The sequence below is a fragment of the Lampris incognitus genome, chromosome 3, assembly GCF_029633865.1.
Source record: "Lampris incognitus isolate fLamInc1 chromosome 3, fLamInc1.hap2, whole genome shotgun sequence".
Classification (NCBI taxonomy): Eukaryota; Metazoa; Chordata; class Actinopteri; order Lampriformes; family Lampridae; genus Lampris; species Lampris incognitus.
In genome coordinates this window covers 60,684,721-60,700,723 of record NC_079213.1, presented here as the reverse complement: position 1 = coordinate 60,700,723, position 16,003 = coordinate 60,684,721, and the positions used below count along the sequence as shown (strand labels likewise).

The 16,003-nt window shown below is 47.2% G+C and overlaps 1 protein-coding gene across 1 annotated transcript in view; it reads left to right on the top strand.

Moving 5' to 3' along the window:
* Window positions 1–16,003, top strand: part of si:ch211-221n20.8 (fibrillin-2) — a 53,184-nt gene that overhangs the window by 10,110 nt on the left and 27,071 nt on the right. The window contains exons 6-12 of the mRNA XM_056276754.1: window positions 2,464–2,589; window positions 7,946–8,068; window positions 9,428–9,550; window positions 9,661–9,783; window positions 10,973–11,095; window positions 12,728–12,850; window positions 15,645–15,770. Of these exons, the coding sequence (XP_056132729.1) occupies window positions 2,464–2,589; window positions 7,946–8,068; window positions 9,428–9,550; window positions 9,661–9,783; window positions 10,973–11,095; window positions 12,728–12,850; window positions 15,645–15,770 (867 nt within the window). The remainder of the gene's footprint in view (window positions 1–2,463; window positions 2,590–7,945; window positions 8,069–9,427; window positions 9,551–9,660; window positions 9,784–10,972; window positions 11,096–12,727; window positions 12,851–15,644; window positions 15,771–16,003) is intronic.

Below are 16,003 nucleotides of genomic sequence, written 5' to 3'. Positions count from 1 at the left end.
GAGTGCCCCGGGGTACATGGTCATAGAATATCACCATCTGAATATCACCATTGGCAAATAATTCTCGTCAGTCGATCTGTTTTTCTCTTAAATATTGTTAGATGACAGTGTCCTTAGATGTCATGTCCTTCAAAAGAAAATTATTCAATCTTAACTTTAGCTGCAAGAAATGCAACAAGAAATGTTGGCAGCATGGTGGCGCAGTGGTTACCGTGGTTGCCTCACAGCAAGAAGATCCTGGGTTCGAGGCCGGGGTAGTGCAACCTTGGGAGTCGTCCCGGGTCGTCCTCTGTGTGGAGTTTGCATGTTCTCCCCGTGTCTGCGTGGGTTTCCTCCGGGTGCTCTGGTTTCCTCCCACAGTCCAAAGACATGTAGGTCAGGTGAATCACCCGTACTAAATTGTCCCTAGGTCTGAATGTGTGTGTGTGTGTGTGGGGGGGGCCCTGTGATGGACTGGCAGCCTGTCCAGGGTATCTCCCCACCTGCCGCCCAATGACTTGGATAGGCTCCAGCATCCCGCAAACCCAGTTGGGATAAGCGGCTTGGATAATGGATGGATGGATACAAGAAATGCACCTTATGTCCATTTGATTTTTTTTTACTTTTAAAAAATTATCTTTAAAATTTGATTTAGGTGCTACTAGGGTGGCACAATGGCCCAGTGATTAGCACTGTGGCCTCACAGCAAGAAGGTCCTGGGTTTGAACCCCAGGGCATCCCAGGTCCTTTCTATGTGGAGTTTGCATGTTCTCCCCGTGTCTGCGTGGGTTTCCTCCAGGTGCTCCGGTTTCCCCCCACCATCAAAAAGACGCGTATGTTAGGGTTAATGCTCCTGCCTGTGCCCCTGAGCAAGGCAATGGAAAGAAGAACTGGAGTTGGTCCCCGGGCACTGCAGCTGCCCACTGCTCCTATGCAATAGGATGGGTTACATGCAGAGAACACGTTTCATTGTAACCATACAATGACAAAAGAAAGCTGGCTTTCTTCTTCTGTAATGAATGAACAGCTGACAGTTCAATGTCTTTGCCAACAAAACCTCAGCAGGGCCAATTGAGTGTGGATGAACACATTGTCAGTGGCCACCATAACCGTGGCTATTTGTTTATAAAATGCACACGCAAGGCCTCCTCAGATGCTCTCTGTCTCCTGCCTGTCTGGTACACATGGATGTCATGTACTCACCACCAGCTAGAGGACAGGCTCCTGTCAGCAGTTTGGTTTTCTGACTCTCCCCTAAACAGAAAGCTAATGTGTTATGGATGAGAGAATACAGAGAGGTAATCAGGACACTAAAATCAATATTCCCTCACCATCAGAAACACTGCAACACAGGTCCTCTGATGTTTTGACCATCTAAAGATTTTAGTGTAAGCCTGCTGTTGATGATAATAATAATAATAATAACAATAATAATAATAATGACTTTATTTATATAGCACTGTTCTAAAACAATATTACAAAGTGCTTTACAAAGAAATAAAATCTATTGATCACAATATATTACTTGATAAATTGTAAAGGTATGGCATCAGAGGAGTTGTGCTAAATTGGTTTAGGAGCTGATTAAGAAACAGGCAATGATCTCTGAAGATAAGTGAGCATACATCAACATGGCTGGACATTAATTGTGGAGTCCCTCAGGGATCAATGTTAGGCCCGAAACATGTCTGACTGGGTCAGACATGTTTCATGTTCACTCTATCTTTTGTACATATCAAACACAAGCATTTTTCCACTTTACTTGTTTGGTTGCCATACAGTATGAAAATATGTGTTGTAAGAGGGCCACGAATTTCTGGCAAGAGCCCAATATATGAACTGTCATTCTAGTAACAGTGCTATCTGTCCAAAGTCCCCAAATCATTTGCTTTTTCGGCACGGTGGTACAGTGGTTAGCGCGGTCGCCTCACAGCAAGAAGGTCCTGGGTTGGAAACCTGGGTTGTCCAACCTTGGGGGTAATCCAGGGTTGTCCTCTGTGTGGAGTTTGCATGTTCTCCCGTGTCTGCGTGGGTTTCCTCCGGGTAATCTGGTTTCCTCCCACAGTCCAAAGACATGTAGATCAGGGGACTCGGCCGTACTAAAAATTGACCCTAGATGTGAATGTGTGTGTATGTGTGTGTGTGTGTGTGTGTGTGTGTGTGTGTGTGTGTGTGTGTGTGTGTGTGTCTGTTAGCCCTGTGATGGCCTGGCGGCCTGTCCAGGGTGTCTCCCTGTCTGCCGCCCAATGACTGCTGGGATAGACTCCAGCATCCCCATGACCCCAATCGGGATAAGCGGCTTGGATAATGGAATTTGCTTTTTATTCAGGAAAATGCTTTTGCAGTATGCATACACACACACACACACACACACACACACACACACACACACACACACACACACACACACACACACACACACACACACACACACACACACTGAGTCCCCTGCTTGGAGTGTTTACAGTTTTGTCTCCTGCCTAGACGTGGATGAGTGCAGCTTTGAGGAGCAGTGTCGTCGGGAGCTTGGAAACGTGTGTGTGAATACTCCCGGCAGCTTTGTGTGTCGATGCCAGCCGGGTTTCAGAGCTGAAGCGCCAGGCTGCGTGGGTAAGTGCTCTGATAGGCTGAGTTTCACCACTCCTGGTAAAGGTCAAAGTTCATCAATCTGTCCTAATGAAGTCAGACACGACTTGTAGTCTTTGTGGACTTTGTGGGTTCTGGGCAGACTGAATGCTTTGTGGGCATTCAGCCGCTTTGTTGCTTCTTTGCTTTGTGTGCTTGTGTTGCCTTTCTCTTTTTGACCCCTCTCCTCTTTCGGCTTCATGTAAATAAGACATTCTTCCCTGATCCACTGTGACCTGAAGCTCTGCTCATCTTATTCTTCTCTTCATCCTTTTTTCCCTCTCTGATGTGTCTGTTCTTTTGTGTGTCCATCTGTACTGTGCTGCTCCTCCTGGTCTCTGCTGGCTCCTAGGTGCTGTGTGTCCAGACTACACTGTGTGTGGAGGTATGTAGTACTGCTGCTAACTCACATGCTGCAGCCTCATGTGCAAGTGTCTGACAAAGTTCCTCTGTCTCATATTGAAGGGATTGTGTGGCATTCCTTAACAATAAGATATTTCTATAGCGCCTCCCTAAACAAATACATTTAGAAAGTTCTGTACAGTCAGAAAATACAACACAAAAACCCACCGGGCACGGGGGTTCTGAATCGTGGTTGAGACCGGGTGGCACTTTATTGGCTCACAACAGCTGCTGGTCCATAACCTTATGAGGTAGGCAAACAAACTCAAAGTTTAGAAAACATGTTCCATTGCAAAAGTGCATGGTGTAAAATAATAACCTAACACTGAAAACAACAAATCACTGCACGTTGAAATTAAATAAGACGTTCATAACATGTGATCTAGTGTAAAAATCAATGACATAAGATAGGTAACAGACAACTGAAAAGCTAACTTGTCACCCTGCACCATTTCCACTGAGTGGGCGCTACACTGGTACACTGCAAGCTAGCAAACATTACGGCCAATATTCACACAGAAATCACAAGCGCCCCCTTCTCAAAACCACACCAGCATGTAGTTAAACATCTAAATTAATGATTTTGAACTACAACATTCAACATCATTAACTGACGTTGAATGTTTTGGCGGCACGGTGGCCCAGTGGTTAGCGCTGTCGCCTCACAGCAAGAAGGCCCTTGGGTTCAAACCTCCGGGGTTTTCCAACCTTGGGGGTCATCCCAGGTCGTCCTCTGTGTGGAGTTTGCATGTTCTCCCCGTGTCTGCGGTGGGTTTTCTGCGGGTGCTGCGGTTTCCTCCTACCATCAAAAAGACATGCATGTTAGGGTTGATACTCCTGTCTGTGCCCCTGAGCAAGGCATGGCAAGAAGAACTGGAGTTGGTCCCCGAGTGCTGCACAGCAGCTGCCCACTGCTCCTAGTTACACTGCTAGGATGGGTTAGATGCAGAGCATAATTTCCCCACGGGGATCAATAAAGTATCCCAAAATAAAAAAAAACAAAAACACAAAAAAAATAAAGTGTCACACTTAAAGAACAATAGCAAAAAATAAAATAAAATAAAATAATAATAATGACATAACCAGGCTTATATGCAGGAGTGGGTTTTTAGGTGTAGGGAGTAAAGCCCTGGTGAAGGTAAACTGGGCTGCACAATTTTGACAAACATAACAATTCCAATTATTTTGCTAAATGTGGTTATTTCCTTCAGTTTCAGGAAACAAGGTTGTTGTATTGGAGATTTACAGTTTTTCATGACGTTGAGCCCATTCGTTCTTTTTCACTTTACTCATCACCAGTTTTTTTCCCGAAATGCTCTGCATGTGTTGGGTTTCTCTTTCCCACCTGTTGCTGCTGACCAGGGCGTGGTGAGGCTGGGCCCACATCAGGGCTTGAGCCCTTGACCCATCATGGAAACCAAAAATCTCAGCTAGACTGTGGGTTGACTCATGCACTGAACTCATTTCCAGTCCTCTTATTTAATGATCAATCCATCAGTCCCTTTGTTCCCATGAAGCCCACAATGTGTGCACATGTCTGGAACATTTATGTAATTCATAAAACATTTCATCATTATTCTCAAAATAGCATTGTCATATACATAATATGTGTATAGATCTGCAAGTGGTGAGGTGTGTGGTTGGAATGACAGAAGGGTTCAAGGTGGAGGTGGGATTACATCAAGGATCGGCTCTTAGCCCTTTCTTGTTTGCAATGGTGATGGACACGTTGACGGACGAGATCAGGCAGGAGTCTCCGTCGACTCTGATGTTTGCGGATGACATTGTGATCTGTAGTGAGAGCAGAGAGCAGGTGGAGGAAAGCCTGGAGAGTTGGAGGTATGCACTGGAGAGAAGAGGAATGAAAGTCAGTAGGAGCAAGACAGAATACATGTGCGTGAATGAGAGGGAGGACAGTGGAATGGTGAAGATGCAAAGAGTAGAGGTGATGAAGGCGTATGAGTTTAAATACTTGGGGTCGACTGTCCAAAGTAACGGGGAGTGCAGGAGAGAGGTGAAGAAGAGAGTGCAGGCAGGGTGGAGTGGGTGGAGAAGAGTGTCAAGAGTGATTGTGACAGAAGGGTACCAGCAAGAGTTAAAGGGAAGGTTTACGAAATGGTAGTGAGACCAGCTAGTATGTTATATGGTTTGGAAACAGTGGCACTGATGAAAAGACAGGAGGTGGAGCTGGAGGTGGCAGAGTTGAAGATTATAAGATTTTCATTGGGAGTGATGAAGAAGGACAGAATTAGGAACGAGTATATTAGAGGGACAGCTCAGGTTGGACGGTTTGGAGACAAAGCAAGAGAGGAAAGATTGAGATGGTTTGGACATGTGTGGAGGAGAGATGCTGGTTATATTGGGAGAAGGATGCTGAATATGGAGCTGCCAGGGAAGATGAGAAGAGGAAGGCCAAAGAGGAGGTTTATGGATGTGGTGAGGGAGGACATGCAGGTGGCTGGTGTGACAGAGGAAGATGTAGAGGACAGGAAGAGATGGAAACGGATGATCCGCTGTGACGACCCCTAACAGGGGCAGCCGAAAGTAGTAGTAGTAGTAGTAGTAGTAGTAGTAGTAGTAGTAATAGTAGTAGTAGTAGATCTGCAAGTGGTGAGGCAGAAATGGAAATATTGCTGTTCAGTAGGCTTCTCCTGAGATTCTATGCTAATCATCAGGTTGACCTCTTAAAGTTACCCAAAGTCTTAACTAATGATTTATATTCATACAGATTATCTTCAGTATGTTTTTATTACTGAATGCTTCTGCCTACACTTTCTGAGCCACCAGGACACTCCGGAAAAAGAAAAAAAAAGTATTCTTAAAACATTTTCCCACATATATAGTCACTGTGCACAATGATAGCTTTTACATGTATTATTAATGAAGCTGGTGCAACAGGAGGAGACTTAGACAGAGAGAGAGAGAGAGAGAGAGAGAGAGAGAGAGAGAGAGAGAGAGAGAGAGAGAGAGAGAGAGAGAGAGAGAGAGAGAGAGCATCGCCGTTTCAACTTAATAAACTGGTTTTCATGTCTGCAGTTTTCCCTTCATTGTATCCATTCTTCTCTCACCTATCTGTATTTCACACCTGTGTCTCCTGCATGTGTCCTGCATGTCTTCTGGCATATATCCTGCATGTCTCCTGCATGTCCCCTGCATTGCCTCCTGCATGGCCTCCTGCATGTCTCCTGCATGGCCTCCTCAGTTTCTCAGTCTTCCTCTGCCCAACATTAAACTGAGAGACCAACAATTACCAACCTGTAAAACCAAAAGATAATGCTCTCTGAGGAATTACCGTCACTCTGGATGATGATGCCAGAGTCATTATGTGTCAGAACTCTCTTTTCTACCAGGGATAAAGCTACAGTTATCTCACCCCTTCTCTTGTCACGCTCCATGTCCACAAGTCTAGAAAATGGACCAGTAACACAGTGAGCCAGGGTGGAAAACCTTGTCGACAGTAAAACCTGTCAGGACTTGCTGTGCTAAACTGAGCTAGACAGAGGACATCTGGTGTCTGTTGGATTACTTGGGCTATTACCTTACCTAGCTTATAAACAGTACTACCAGGAATCACCAACATTTATTTGTCATTTCATTTCATGCGCTTGGGTACATGAAATGAAACGACACATCATTTCCTCCAGCCCACAGCAGTGCAGCACGAAGACAAAAACACATATCCAAACTCCAAGAACAAATGTATCCAAACTACAAAAAAAACAAAAAACTACAAAAACACATATATATCGAACATATATTTTTAAAAAAAAACTTCACTGTCCAAGAGAGCGAATGCCAGAATGGCTGTCGGAACTGTCAGTCTGCATGGGCTAGCAGTTAGCTTAGCCTGCCCTGGTTCCACGTCCTATTAGACCGCCCTCGGTGTTTCCTCCTCGGGCACAGCTCCGGTCTGGGCTGTGGTCCCTGGGCCCACCGGACGTAGCAGACCAGGCTCTCCCAGCCGGTCCAACGCCAGCTGTCCCAGCCAGACACCTTCGACACACCTCCCCGCACTCCACACGATGACACCAAAAACACAGTCAACGCCAGGTGAGGCTGTCACCAGACCACCCTCGGTGTTATCAGAACAGCCGGTCTGCATGAGCTAGCAGTTAGCTTTGCCTGCCCCGCTTACGTGTCCTGTCAGACCGCCCTCGGTGTTTCTTCCTTGGGCGCAGCACCAGACAGGGCCGTGGGCCCTGGGCCCACAGGATGCTACTAGGCCACTGGCAGTAACAAAACAGTAACGTGAGCCTGAGCCTGTCCTGTTTGTGCTGCTTTCTCAATCTGCTTTTCCAGACTTCCCTCCAGAGGGTGGGTGTGTGAATGCAGGCGGCAGATGAGGCCAGCAGGCTGAACTCTCATATGACAGATGTCACTTTGACAAACTTATACTCATGCGCTTATTTTTCTCGGGATAAAAAAGATCTTCGTTAAAAAAGATCCGGGGCTCGAGAAAAAGCGCTTCGGGGCTTTAGCCCCGTATCCTGGACCTGTTCACACCCATGCTGCTGACTTCTGTTGTTTTGGGTGCACGTTGCACAGGTTGTGATTGGTCAGGCGTACTGGAAATGCCTTATTTAACACACAGGGACTCTCAGATGCATCAAGAATGTAACTTAAACAACTCCAACGTCACTGAAATATAAAATAAGCATAAAATCCCATTTACCAACCAACCCACAGGGGTGGTGCATCTCTAGGGGTGAGATTTCAGAGTTGAGTTTTGCCCTCATTTCCCGGTGTTACAACTGTCAGTGTCGCCACAGTGTAGTCCATGCTGTCAGCGTTGATAACGACCACCTGTGTGTTGTGTCCGCAGCGTGTGTGAGCCGCTGCCAGCAGATGTGTTATTGCTCATCTTGAATTGTTCGATCGCTGCTACCTTCACAGCGCTGTGCATTGTGTTGTGCTTCTTCTCCCCTCGTGCCGGTCCCAGATGTGGACGAATGTCAGGAGAGTCCTGCGGTGTGCGATGGTCAGGGTATGTGTGAAAACACACTGGGGAGTTACCGGTGTGTCTGTCGGCCGGGTTACCGTGGAAACGGCACACACTGCGAAGGTAAGAAGTCCGTGTTGTTGGTCTTCTACGGACTGGTGCACTTTTATGTAAGGATGTGTTTTTAATATCTGGGCTACATGACCGCCACGAAGACTGACCGGCTTAAATGAACCATCTGAATGTAGAGTTTTAGTTCATCTTCTTTCAGACAATGTTCATTCACACAGCTCACCACAGACAAGAAGCACTAGTGCCGAGGCCTCGAGCAGGTCTGAGCAAATCAGTTGTGCAGCCACCTGGGACATGAATGAAATAGAAAATGAAAAATTTAGTCAGCCAGGAAGTAAACCTGAGCTACCACTTGGTTGTCCAGAAGACAATCACGAGCACTTGCTATCAGGAATCCGTCCATCCATCCATTATCCAAGCCACTTATCCCAATCAGAGTCGCGGGATACTGGAGCCTATCCCAGATCAGGAATCAGGAATATTTATTTGTCATTTCATTCCATGCACCCGCGCACATGAAATGAAATGAAACATCGTTAGCCCAGCCCACAGCAGTGCAACACAAAGACCAAAACACACATCCATAAACTACAAGAACACACATATCCAAACTACAGAAAACTACAAAAACTACAAAACACTTGTATCCAACATATATATTTAATATATATATATATATAAATAAATAGAAAATCACTGTTCAAGAGAGCGAAAGCCAGGATGACTGTCGGAACTGATGGTCCATACGGGCCAGCAGGCAGCCCAGCCTGTCCCGCTTCCGCGTCCCGCCAGACCACCCTCGGTGTTTCCTCCTTGGGCGCAGCTCCACGCAGGGCCGTGGTCCCTGGGCCCACTGGACGCAGCAGACAAAGTTCTCCCAACCGATCCAGTGCCAGCTCTCCCAGCCAGACACCTTCGACACACCTCCCCGCACTCCACATGACGACACCAAAAACACAGTCAATGCCAGGTGAGGCCGCCGTCAGACCACCCTCGGTGTTATTGGAACTGCCGGTCTGCATGAGCTAGCAGTTAGCTTAGCCCGCCCGCTTCCGTGTCCTGTCAGACTGCCCTCGGTGTTTCCTCCTCGGGCACAGCTCCAGGCAGGGCCGTGGTCCCTGGGCCCACATGACGTAGCAGACCAAGTTCTCCCAACCGATCCAGCACCAGCTCTCCCAGCCATCAAATGAAAACACAAACTTAGATGCAGACGTGGACAAAGACACTGCATGGACAGTACTGGGTGAGGCCGCCATAAATGTGAATTTGCGCCGCCATCTTCCCACACCAGAAGCAGTGATAAGACTTGCATATAGCGGGATGCAGGTCTAACCACAAGCGATACACATGCACAAGCACACAGATAGAATAAGATTTTTTCTCTCTTTCTCTTATCCCCCCCCCTTCCAGATGAGAATGAGTGTGCTTCCGGTTTTCATGGTTGTGACACCAATGCCAGATGTGGAAACATAATCGGTTCTTATTTCTGCCAGTGCTACCAGGGCTTCAACGGGGATGGCCACTCCTGCTTTGGTAGGTGACCAGTGTGTGTGTGTGTGTGTGTTTGTGTGTATGTGTGTGTGTGTGTGTGTAAGGTTGTGCTGCACAGTGCAGTATGTAAGGGGCTCTGTCTTTGGTTGTAGATATTGATGAGTGTGCGATGGACAATGGCCACTGTCATCACAAGTGTACCAATGAGCGAGGAGGGTACAGCTGCCAGTGTGGTGCAGGCTACCAGCTCGCCCAGGATGGACACAACTGCACAGGTGACATGCAGTAAAGAAGGAAGGAAGGAAAGAGAGAAAAATAGAAAGAAAGTATGCATTTTTGTATAAATAAAGGTCCATGCATAGTATGGAAATGAAAAAAAAATTATTGGTGCCACAAAAGCAAGGTGAATCTTGGGTAAAGCATATTAATCATCCTAACGACTTTTTGTACGATCATTTGGAATGTTTGATAACTCGGTTTTGGGCGGCACGATGGCGCAGTGTGGTCGCCCAACAGCAAGAAGGTCCTGGGTTCGAGCCGCGGGGTACTCCAACCTTGGGGGTCGTCCCGGGTCGTCCTCTGTGTGGAGTTTGCATGTTCTCCCCGTGTCTGCGTGGGTTTCCTCCGGGTGCTCCGGTTTCCTCCCACAGTCCAAACACATGTAGGTCAGGTGACTCGGCCATGCTAAATTGTCCCTAGGTGTGAGTGTGTGTGTGTGTGTGTGTGTGTGTGTGTGTGTGTGTGTGTGTGTGTGTGTGTGTGTGTCGGCCCTGTGATGGCCTGGAAGTCTGCCCAGGGTGTCTCCAAGCCTGCTGCCCGATGACTGCTGGGATAGGCTCCAGCATCCCCGCGACCCTGAGTGCAGGATAAGCAGTTCGGATGATGGCTGGATGGATGGATGGAGGAAGGATGATGGATGGATGGATGATGGATGGATGGATGGATGGATGGATGGATGGATGGATGGATGGATGGATGGATGGATGGATGAAGGTTGGATAGGATGAAGAAACATCATGCAAATATTTCCCCATGAGAATAAACAGCTACCTCACCTTTAACTGTCTGGCACTTTTTTTTAATGCATTAATTTTCCCCCTTCTGGTACTCAAAAAAATAGCTTAAAAAGTTAAAGGTGATGTACCGATAGTGTTTGGCGCGGGTCTGATGAACAGGTGCTGTTTGTAGGACACTTCACATTCAGAGCACCTCAGTTTCCTGAGTGAAACGCACACTTGTGGGTCACCATCCTGGGTTTGCCGTACCATGTTTGCACAGGCCAGAGCCCGATGTTCTGGCTTTTAAATTGGGCCTGCGGTGTCTGTTGCATGTCCTCTCACCTCCCTCCACCCCATTTTATTCTGCCGCTCTCCACGTCCCTCCTGATGAGGGGCAATTCACCAGAACAGGGATTCAGAACCAGCACGAGATGTTTCACCCCTGCCTGCTCTTTGGGTCCTGCAGATGTGGACGAGTGTGTGGTGGTAAACGGGACATGTGACCAGTTGTGTACCAACACTCCGGGCTCCTTCCTGTGTTCCTGTCGGCCCGGGTACCAGCTGCACATCGACGGACACAGCTGCGTCGGTCAGTCGTTTATTCATTCTGATCCAGACCGCTGGGGGGGGGAGGCAGTGCTGGTTTAAAACATATGCTAGGCCTTCATCATCTGCCAGAGTGTGGGGCAAACTCGACCAAAATGTATTGTGTGTCATAAAGTAGAGTCAGAGGTAGAGTCAGAGGCAGAGTCAGAGGTAGAGTCAGAGGCAGAGTCAGAGGTAGAGTCAAAGTAGAGTCATAAAGTAGAGTCAGAGGTAGAGTCATAAAGTAGAGTCAGAGGTAGAGTCAAAGTAGAGTCATAAAGTAGAGTCAGAGGTAGAGTCATAAAGTAGAGTCATAAAGTAGAGTCAGAGACGGTAATAAAGTAGTCATAAAGTAGAGTCAGGTAGAGTCATAAAGTAGAGTCAGAGATAGAGTCATAAAGTAGAGTCAGAGGGAGAGTCATAAAGTAGAGTCAGAGGGAGAGTCAGAGATAGAGTCAAAAAGTGGAGTCATAAAGTGGAGTCAGATGGAGTCATAAAGTAGAGTCATAAAGTAGAGTCAGAGATAGAGGCATAAAGTAGAGTCATAAAGTAGAGTCAGAGATAGAGGCATAAAGTAGAGTCATAAAGTAGAGTCAGAGGTAGAGTCATAAAGTAGAGTCAAAGGTAGAGTCATAAAGTAGAATCAGAGATAGAGTCATAAAGTAGAGTCAGAGGTAGAGTCATAACGTGTTTTGTGCACCAGTGACGTTCTCACACAGCAGGCTTTTGACTTGGTGTGTTGTTTATGGTGGCACTTGCACCAAACATCTGTACAGACCAAACATCTGTACAGACCAAACATCTGTACCGACCAAACATCTGTACAGATATAAATGTTTATAAGTCTGCGGGACACCCAGGTAGCGTGGTGGTCTATTCTGTTGCCTACCAACACGGGGATCGCTGGTTTTAATCCCCGTGTTACTCCCGGCTTGGTTGGGTGTCCCTACAGACACAATGTCCCTACAGACACAATTGGCCATGTCTGCGGGTGGGAAGCCGGATGTGGGTATATGTCCTGGTCGTTGAACTAGCGCCTCCTCTGGTCAGTCAGGGCGCCTATTCGGGGGGGAGGGGGGACTGGGGGGAATAGCGTGATCCTCCCACGTGCTGCGTCCCCCTGGTGAAACTCCTCACTGTCAGGTGAAAAGAAGCGGCTGGTGACTCCACAAGTATGGGAGACATGTGGTAGTCTGCAGCCCTCCCCGGATCGGCAGAGGGGGTGGAGCAACGACCGGGACGGCTCAGAAGAGTGGGGTAATTGGCCAGGTGCAATTGGGGAGAAAAAAAGGGGGGGGGGTTTGGTGTTCCTTGTATATAATTGTACAATACTGGATGCATGTGTTTATGTTTTCACGGTGTGTGTGTGTGTGTGTGTGTGTGTGTGTGTGTATGGTGTGGGGAAGCACTAGTTCAGGGGTCAGAGTAATAATGAGTGGGTTAAGTCTTCCATTAGCTGCGTGGACCTGAAGGATTCTGGGTAAATTTCAGTGGAAGTGTTGGGCTGACATGGAGGTGGTCAGGTGGCTCAGTCTGTGTCAGACCGCACAAACGAGGGAAATGGAAGAAAAACAAGGCGCTGTTTACCTTGTCTAACTCTGTGTGTGTGTGTGTGTCTGTGTGTGTGTGTGTGCAGACATTGATGAGTGTAAGCTCCAGAACGGCGGCTGTTCCCACATCTGCACCAACACACCAGGAGGACACACGTGTCACTGCCCACCTCCTCTGCTTCTTCAAACAGACAACCTCCGCTGTGTCAGTACGTCCCTGATTGTGTGTGTGTGCATGTGTGTGTATGAATATGTTAGTGTGCGTTTGTCATTCAGGTCCAGTCAGACTTAAGTGATATAGCACAAAACAGAAAAAGAACAATTGGATTAAAACAAAAAAGGGTAATGAATTGAAGAATCATCTCATCAGTTTACCATCTTGATAAACTGAGTCAGTCAGTCGGTAGTTGGGCTTCATCCCAGTCAGTCCCATGGGGCAATACTTTCAGCCTTCAAAACTATCAGTCAGCTCCCTTTTTGAAGACGGGATGTTCACAGTAGGTAGGTGCAGTGGTTGGCGCAGTCGCCTCACAGCAAGAAGGTCCTGGGTTCGAGCCCTGGGGTAGTCCAACCTTGGGGTCGTCCCGGGTCGTCCTTTGTGATGGCCTGGTGGCCTGTCCAGGGTGTCTCCCCGCCTGCCGCCCAATGACTGCTGGGATAGGCTCCCGCATCCCCGTGACCCTCAGAGCAGGATAAGTGGTTTGGATAATGGATGGATGGACGTTCACAGTACAGTTACACACAACCTCCTTTACTTAAAGTTTATTCAGGATGTGTTTAGAAAAGGAGCAAAATCTCACTTGATTTGGAGTTACTTTTTGCAGTTGACTCAGTGCATCCCCACCATCTGTAAATGTCCACACTACTCGGTGTAGACACTCCTGCACCCCGGCGCTCTGCAGACTCAGCTGCAGCAGCACAGAGCAAGCTGGCCTTCATGTGATGAGGAAAGCATGTTTGCAATATGGATTGTTGTCCTTGTATAACCTAAGCGAGAGCTGTGTCTGCATTCTCGGCACAAAGTTAAACATGTTTTTGGTGGGTGTCGGACTCCGCCAAGGTTGTCCCTTGTCTCCGGTTGTGTTTGTGATATTCACGGACAGGATCTCAAGGTGCAGCCAAGGTGAGGAGTGTGTCCGTTTTGGGAACCTCAGAATTGCATCTCTGCTCTTTGCAGATGATGTGGTTTTGTTGGCTTCATCAGAACGTGACCTCCAGCGCGCACTGGGTCGGTTTGCAGCTGAGTGTGAAATGGCCGGGATGAGCGTCAGCACCTCCGACTCTGAGGCCATGGTTCTCTACCGGAAAATGAAGGATTGCTCCCTCCGGGTTGGGGATGAGTTGTTGCCTCAAGTGAAGGAGTTCAAGTATATCGGGGTCTTGTTCACGAGTGAGGGTAGGATGGAGTGGGAGATGACAGATCGTCAGCCAGTTGATGGTTCCCTGCAGTGTGGGGGGGTGGTCTCCTGTAGTTGGTAATGTCTTTTAAACCACTCCAGACTGATGCTGGGTCATTGCCAGAAAACCTGTTTTTCAGCTTTTCAGAGTAGCTCATCTTTGCTACTCTGATCTCCTTTGTGAGTGGGTTTCTGACTTTGTTGTACCGGATCCTATCTCCACTCCTGTAGGTTTCCTCTTTGGCCTGATGAAGCTGCCTGCGTTTTGTTGTGAACTAGTAGGGCTTATTCAAGATTCAAGAACTTTATTGTCATTGCGCAAGCACAACGAAATTGCAGTTGTGTGAACCTCAAAATGGTGCATACATAAAAGAGATAAGAAAATATAAAATACCAGCAATAAAAGGTAGAGTCTAAAAAATATATCAGTACTAACTATAAGCAGTATAATATATAAAATACAATACAGTTTTTGTCATTGAAGGTACATAATGTTTTGGTGGGCACACACGTGTCCTCACAAAAGCTGATGTAAGATGTCAGAGTGTCAGTAAGTTCGTCCAGGTCTGTAGATGCAGCTTCAAAAACACTCCAGGCAGTGCAGTCGAGGCAGGCCCGGAGCTCCAGTTTTGACTCACTGGTCCATTTCCTCACAGTTTTATCCACAGGCTTTGCAGATTTAGGTTTCTGCCTGTGGGTTGGGAGAAGAGGAATCAGACAGTAAGCACACATGTGCGTTCTTTTCTTGCTGGTATTGCCGGCAGTGATACCAACATGTACCCTGGTCCATGACAGACGCTAAGCAGGTGTTGGCTTGGCTAGCACTTGGATGGAAGACCTCCCAAGAAATCTGAGTTGCTGCTGGAAGTGGTGTTGGTGGGCCAGTAGGGGGCAGTCCTCCCTCTGGACCTAATAAAAACAAAACCCCAGTGCCCCAGTGTAGTGATAGGAACACTGTGCTGTAGGAGATGCCGTCCTTCGATAAGATATTAAACCGAGGTCCTGACCCACTGTGGTCATTAAAGATCCCATGGCACTTATCACAAAGTGTAGGGGGTCCCCTGGTGTCCTGGCAAAATTCCTGACCTGGCTTTCTCCATCTGGCCACCAAATCATCCCCCTGTGTAATTGGCTCAATGATTCCTCCCTCTCCACCTCAAGCTGATGTGTGGTGAGTGTTCTGGTGCAAAATGGCTGCCGTGCATCACCCAGGTGGAGCTGCACATTGGTGGTGGTTGAGGTGAGTTTACCCCTTCAATGTGAAATGCTTTGGGTGTCTAGATAAAGCACCATATAAATGTAATCCATCATTATTATTATTATGTTTACAAAAATGAAATGATATCCTGTAACATGCTTGGTAGAACTTTAACAAAGCTGAGATTCCATCACATTCAGAAATGTTACACTTGGCTAGTTTAATTCTTTTAAAACGAGGGCAATGTATTGATAATGAGTTTGTAAATTTGTCTTTGTGTACATCTTCCATCCACCCATCCATCCATCCATCCATCTATCCATCCATTATGTACGCCCGCTTAATCCAATTCAGTCACAGTTTGTACACCTTTTGAAACTGAAATGTTCTTACTTTCTACTTTGACAGATGTGACATCTTGTGAACTGAGGAATGGTGGCTGTGATCACATATGCACTATGAGGGCTGAGGGTCACCTCTACTGTAGCTGCAAAGCAGGATGGGAGTTGGGCAAGGACTTGAGGAGCTGTCAAGGTGGGGGTTTTGTTTTTGGTCTTTATTACTGTTCAAATACCTATTGGATACCGCCACCATGCCTAAATCATGGAAACTGTCCATTGTGGCGGACATCATCAAATGTGGCTTAAGAAATTATGAGCCAGCATGATGAATAACTTTCGACCAACAGCACATACTTCCATCCTGTACAAGACAATCAAAATCATTTTAGTCAATCGCTTAACCTCCTCTTTCGCCAGTAATTCAGA